The sequence below is a fragment of the Setaria italica genome, chromosome III, assembly GCF_000263155.2.
Source record: "Setaria italica strain Yugu1 chromosome III, Setaria_italica_v2.0, whole genome shotgun sequence".
NCBI classification, from domain to species: Eukaryota; Viridiplantae; Streptophyta; class Magnoliopsida; order Poales; family Poaceae; genus Setaria; species Setaria italica.
This window is the reverse complement of record NC_028452.1, coordinates 7,769,365-7,775,046: the sequence shown is the minus strand read 5'-3', so window position 1 is coordinate 7,775,046 and position 5,682 is coordinate 7,769,365. Positions and strand designations below refer to the sequence as shown.

Sequence of the window (5,682 nt, the reverse complement as noted above, 5' to 3'; positions counted from 1 at the left end):
CTACTTGTTCTTGCTTGTTCTTCGATTGCTTGCAGGACAAGTGCCCTAGTGGCCGGGTGACGCGCTCCACAAGATCGCGGCAGCCATTGGAGGTGGTGTATCGGTTGCTAAGGCGCAGCTTGGAAGGCTGTAGTCGGGCCGTGAACGTCGTCTCCATCCACCAATCGAGTTATCCACGCCTCTCTCATCGAAAGATCGGGAATCAACCCTAGCGGGTTCATATCAGTTCGTCTCCTCTTGCTTGACACGACGATGTGGCGGTATATACTTGCTAGAAATCATGTTGCATACCTCAAAGCATGGGCAAAACTTGAACGCGCTCATAGTGCCATTGATGTCAAACTTGATCTCGCCCTCCCAACATCTATGTTTGCTCTTGCGGTCTTCAGGAAGGGCCTTCCCAAGATGAGTGGGGATTTAGCTCCTCCTCCCATCTCGAGTATCAGGAAGTCAATAGGGACAAAGTGATTCCCGATCTTCACAGGTACATCTTCAACAATACCTTTAGGATAGTGAACGGTGTTGTCCGCCAACTCCAAGCACATAGCAGTTGGTTTCGGCTCCGGCAGGCGTAGCTTCTCGAACACAGCTTTAGGCATGATGCTCACACTTGTGCCAAGATCACATAATGCCCTTTCGAACATCAACGCTCCAATTGAACATGGGATGGTTGGACATCCAGGATCTCTTTCCTCTCGGGAGCTTGATTAGCGATTGCAACACTGCACTCTTCTACCATCTTGATGTGATCTATAGTGAACTGCAGAATCTCTCGCTTGTTCATCAGGATATCCTTGAAGTAGCGAGCGTATGATGGAACTTGTAGAGCGTCCAGTAGTGGTATATTGATCTTCAACCTGTGCACAACTTCAACAAACTTTTCAAACTATTCGTCACTTTTACCTAGACGACAGTGTGGTTTCTTTGGCAGAATCTTTGTGTCAGCTTGATCGACCATCACAAACTCTAGCTCTTCCGTTTCAATTTCGGAGCTGGGGTAGGTGTCTTCTCCTTTGAAGTCATCTTTGCTTCTGTGCCTGGTTTAGACTTCCTAGCTCCCGCCCAATGTTCTGAATCCTCTATTTCCTTGCCTGAGCAAGTTTGAATAGCTTTAGCTAACTCTGGATTCATCGGTTGTCCTGGTAATTTCCCTTGATTGCTCGTAAAATGCCCAGCTAACTATGTTACTTGAGTCTCTAGCATCTTCATCATGTTCATCACTTGGTGGTTTAAACTTCCGACCTCTGTCACTTTACTGTCAATATTTTCCATAATCTTGTCCATAGCCTTGAACTTAGTGACCTCCTCTATGAACTCCTTTAGCTAAATGTATAGAGGTATTGTGTTCTGAATGGATGAGCTTGCATTGAATTAAGGTCTATTCTATCCATACCGATAGTTGGATGGTGGAAACCACTCTCCCTTCTTCATGTAGTCTAGCAACTTTGCTTCCTCTGGATAGTTCTTCCCGACATAGCCGTAGTCGCCACACTCTTCACATGTTGATCTTGTTTCTGCTGCCTTCAAGTCTGTAGCTTGAGCTTCCTTTATCTCCATCTTTTCCAGTCTCCTCATTAGCGAGTCGATCTTTCCTTCAAGTAATTGATCACGCTCCACCTGCAACACTCCTTGTGTATTTCCAGAAGGTTGAGCTGGGAATAGATACCCAGTGATGCCCAACCATCATTGTCTGCAACCTTCTTAAATAACTTGAAAGCTTGAGTTGGGGTGAGGTCTATAATTGATCCTCCAGCCGATACATCAATAATTGCCCTTGGTGCTGGTGTCAGCCCTTGATAGAACTTCTGTACTAGGTCCTTCTTCGAGTATTTATGGTATGAAACTGCACGGACGTAGTCATTGAAGCACTCATAAGCTTCAGCAATTGTTTCGGAAGCATATTGAGCAAAAGTAGCTATCCTGCTTCTGAGATTTTGAGTCTTGGCTGGCGAATAATGTTTAGTTAAGAAAGCCTTCATCAACTCATCCCAATTCTGAATTGTTGCCACCGGTAGAGCGTAAAACCATTGAAGCGCTCTTCCAAGTAGAAAGTAAGCGAACAATCTTTCCCTTAGTTGGTTCTGAGTAACACCATCCACGTCCAAGGTGTTGCATAGCTGCGTAAACGCTTGTGGATGAAGATTAGCATCCTCCTTGGCAGTGAAGGGTGAACTCTGCAACATCCTCAGTCTTGAAGTATCAATCCCAAACAGTCGGCTCACGCCGCCCAGTTCATGGATAGGTAAGTCATTGATGTTCGGGATGGAAAGTTCCCCGATAGTAGGCTCTTGCTCTGATTGTTGATCTCCTATTCCAGGTGCTTGCGGTACTTCTGGAGCAATTGCTCCTCCTCCTGGACTTGCTGGTGGTGTTGACTATGGAGTAGATGATGATGATGTTTCCGACACTTCCAATTCTTTATTAACAGCTCAAGCTTCGATCTCCAACTTTCTTGCTTGTGCTAAACGTTTTCCTTACCTGTAAAGTTTTTCTGAATCATCCACAAAAATTTTCGATTTGTTGGAGAGGTAGCCGTCCATCTCCTATTAGCATTACTGAAAGCAAGCACATATATATAAGAACTAGATCTGAAATTTTGATTGAGATTGCACAAAAACAAAAAGATTAAAAAGAACAAATTGAAAAATCATGAACAAAAAGTTGTATCTACAGATGCATAGTTAAACTAGAACTTGACTATTAGTCCCCGATAACGGTGCCAAAAAAGCTCGTTGACGGCTGTTAGCACGTCAATTTGTGAACCGCAAGCGTACGGATCAGTTGTAGCTCTTCCCTCAGAGTATTCCCCCAAAGTTTATCAATCCATGAAACTTATAGCACAAGATCTATTTCAACTAGCATTGTTAGTATTAACTTGGTGTTTATGAGAGATTCAGATCCAATCTACTTAAGCATGTACAGATAATAGATAGAGCAAAGGTAACCAATCTAGAGCAACCTATACTATGCATATGTTGTAATTCTAAGCATGGATAGCAACGCGACACAGAAATGATCTTAGTAAAAAGCATCTTTAAATCTACACCTCCGGTCTGGATCCCGAAACCCCCCACCTTACACAAGAAAGATCCTGTCATGATCACCTCTAGCAGCGCAAGTAGGTTAAGGGCATGATCATAAGAACATGTCATACTCATCGGTAGATCACGCATGCAAATCTGATCACCACGACCACAAGAACACCTTAGGCAATCTATCATCAATTCATAGATTGAAAAGCAAGCAAAACCCATAAAGCATAAAACCATCAAAGGAGATACTTAGATCGCTAAGAACATGAATACATATATTACTTCACCATGAATGATTGTACATCACAAGATCACCACCGGATCCTGCCTTGATCTTGATGACTTCTAGCTCCAGAACTCCAGCGTGATCTTCCTCGCAGGGTGATCACGCCAGCAGAGGTTCGCCTACGCTAGCCCCTAACAACTGCACGGCCCTCTGCCCTCCGGAGAGGTGTCCCTCAAGCTCCTTTTGCTTCTCTGATGCTTCACGTCGAGTATGTCATCTTGGATATGAGGCTCGATGGATTTTTCAGGATATTTATAGTTTAGAGAGCGCGTGGCAAAAATTGGAAGGCGAGGAGGCGAAGGAAACCCCCAGGCCAATCGGCCTGGGCCTTCCTTTTGGCCCCTCGTGTCTTGCTTTGTCTCCAAGTCTCATCTGGTGCTTTGAAGTCTTATTTTCACTTGCATGTGGGCCTGACACGTCGGTTGCTTCGGGATGAGATTGATCTTCAATGACTTTCCAAATCTCCGCTTGATCTTCTTTGAATTCTATTTGATCCCGAAGTGATCCTTGCCATATCTTCACAAACTTAGCCTTTAAGTCATCTCGGAGGATTGCTTGTCAAACATGGACGTCGGAAGGCTCCAGAAGACCCTAGGCCGATCCGCTGGGCTCCTCTAGGCCTAGGCCCTTCGTGGGTCCATTGGCCTCCGTCTTCATCTGGTTTGATGTTCGTTTAGTGCTTTATCCAAAAACATACTTTTGGGTCCAATTCCCTGCAAAAACAGAACATCCTCCAAAATATGTTTCATATGTGAAAATGAACGGTTTATTAGGTGTAATTAATAGTTTAGGTAGTAAATTCATGTCATTATTGAAGATAAACAGGGGTAAAGATGTGTCAATAGTGAGCGTCAATACGCGCTCGTGCCCGCGGCCCACCGCCGTCTCCACCACCAGGCACCCACGGCTGCCATGTCCTACGCCGACGAGCGGTAGCACGCCGAGGATGGGGAGGCCAGGGGAGCTCTGCAGGCGGTGCGGTCGTAGGAGAACTTCCGGAGGCGCAAGAAAACAAAGGAGGAATCCAGGAGAAGAGAGGAGACGACAGAGATACAGGAAGCGTCGACCAACCGGGCTCCACACTGCTGCTCCCATGGGGAACTGCCTCAGCTTGGAGGAAGCCAAATTGGAGGCCGTGAAGGACATTGGCCTCCATGGGCAGCCCCAAGGTACCACCACATCTTATTGGACTTGCATCTCCTGCCTACTTCTTGCACAGGCAGTGCGATGCAAATTGTTTTTATTGGTTCCACGGACAGTGCGATGCAAATTATTTTATTGGTTTTTCATGCATCGCGTTTAATTGCTGCTATTTTTTTCGGTTCTTGACATGATTTCGTTTAGCCTGCAGTGGCCGCGGCGGCGAGCGGAGGGCGAGCTCCCGCGGCCAGGCGTGCGGCGCGGCAGCGCATATGGGCGTGTGGCGCGCGGAGGGCAGGCTCCCGCAGCAGAGTGCTGTCGTTAGCGAGAGGAAGAAGACGGATGGTGATAACTCTACGGTAAGGCTACTCTACTGTACGGCCTATCAAACACCATCGTAGCCTAATCAGTACCACGAGCAGCAGATTTACTAATTAACATCTCGAACCTGGCTAGGCTGGCTCGGTACTGGCTCGTGGGCCAGGCTGAGAAAGTACAGGCCGCCCAGTGTTCCTGCGTTGCTTGAGGATCTCTTCGATCTGGTGCGTGTGTGAGAGAGAGAGAGGGAGGAAGAGGACAGCGTCGACTGTCGTCGTCGTGTCATTTCGAAGCCTGGAAGGCTGGTACTGCCTGCTCGGTCTCTCCCGTTTCCTGTCCTAACTCCTGGATCTGACAATCAAATTGAACAGCTTTTTAAAAAGAAACACGTTCCCTTATTTTTTAATTAAAAGCTATACATATGTTCGACACTTCATCCATTTATAAAGAGTACAATGTTTGTATTGATTGCTTTATCACTGCAATAATTTTTATGGCACAAAGTTTTTGTGATGTCAGTATATTTGTACTAAGAGTATTTTTTATCACAAAGCGTAATTTTTTTCTAGTGTGACTTACGGCATCATTGATCAATTTTTTATGGTATTTTTATAATGATTTTTTTTATCGTATTTGAAGGCCTCCGCTTGGATGCAGAACCCCAGAGGTTGATCACATTGTTTGGATTCTTGAAGCTCCTCTCCAAAATTTGAGAGAAATTTACGAGTTTTGTACACTAACGTTGTGATGCCCGGGAAGGAAATGAAATCTAAAAAAAATTAGAGGCTGCTAGTGGGAGATGGTTCTTCCGTTAAGAATTGATGGAGAGCCCCCCCCCCACCCCCGTTCCCTTATCTACTCGTCCATTCATCCCCCATGAAAAGAAAAAAAACACTTGTACGCCCC

General features: G+C 45.7%; 1 protein-coding gene across 1 annotated transcript; it reads right to left on the bottom strand.

Annotated features, from left to right (window-relative positions):
• Positions 1–320: 320 nt before the first annotated feature.
• On the bottom strand, positions 321–1,557 carry LOC105913949. Its single transcript, XM_012844460.1, has 2 exons — positions 1,394–1,557; positions 321–633 (listed from the first exon to the last, which is right to left on the bottom strand). Exons 1-2 carry the CDS (start codon positions 1,555–1,557, stop codon positions 321–323), a joined length of 477 nt encoding a protein of 158 aa, XP_012699914.1.
• Positions 1,558–5,682: the final 4,125 nt, after the last annotated feature.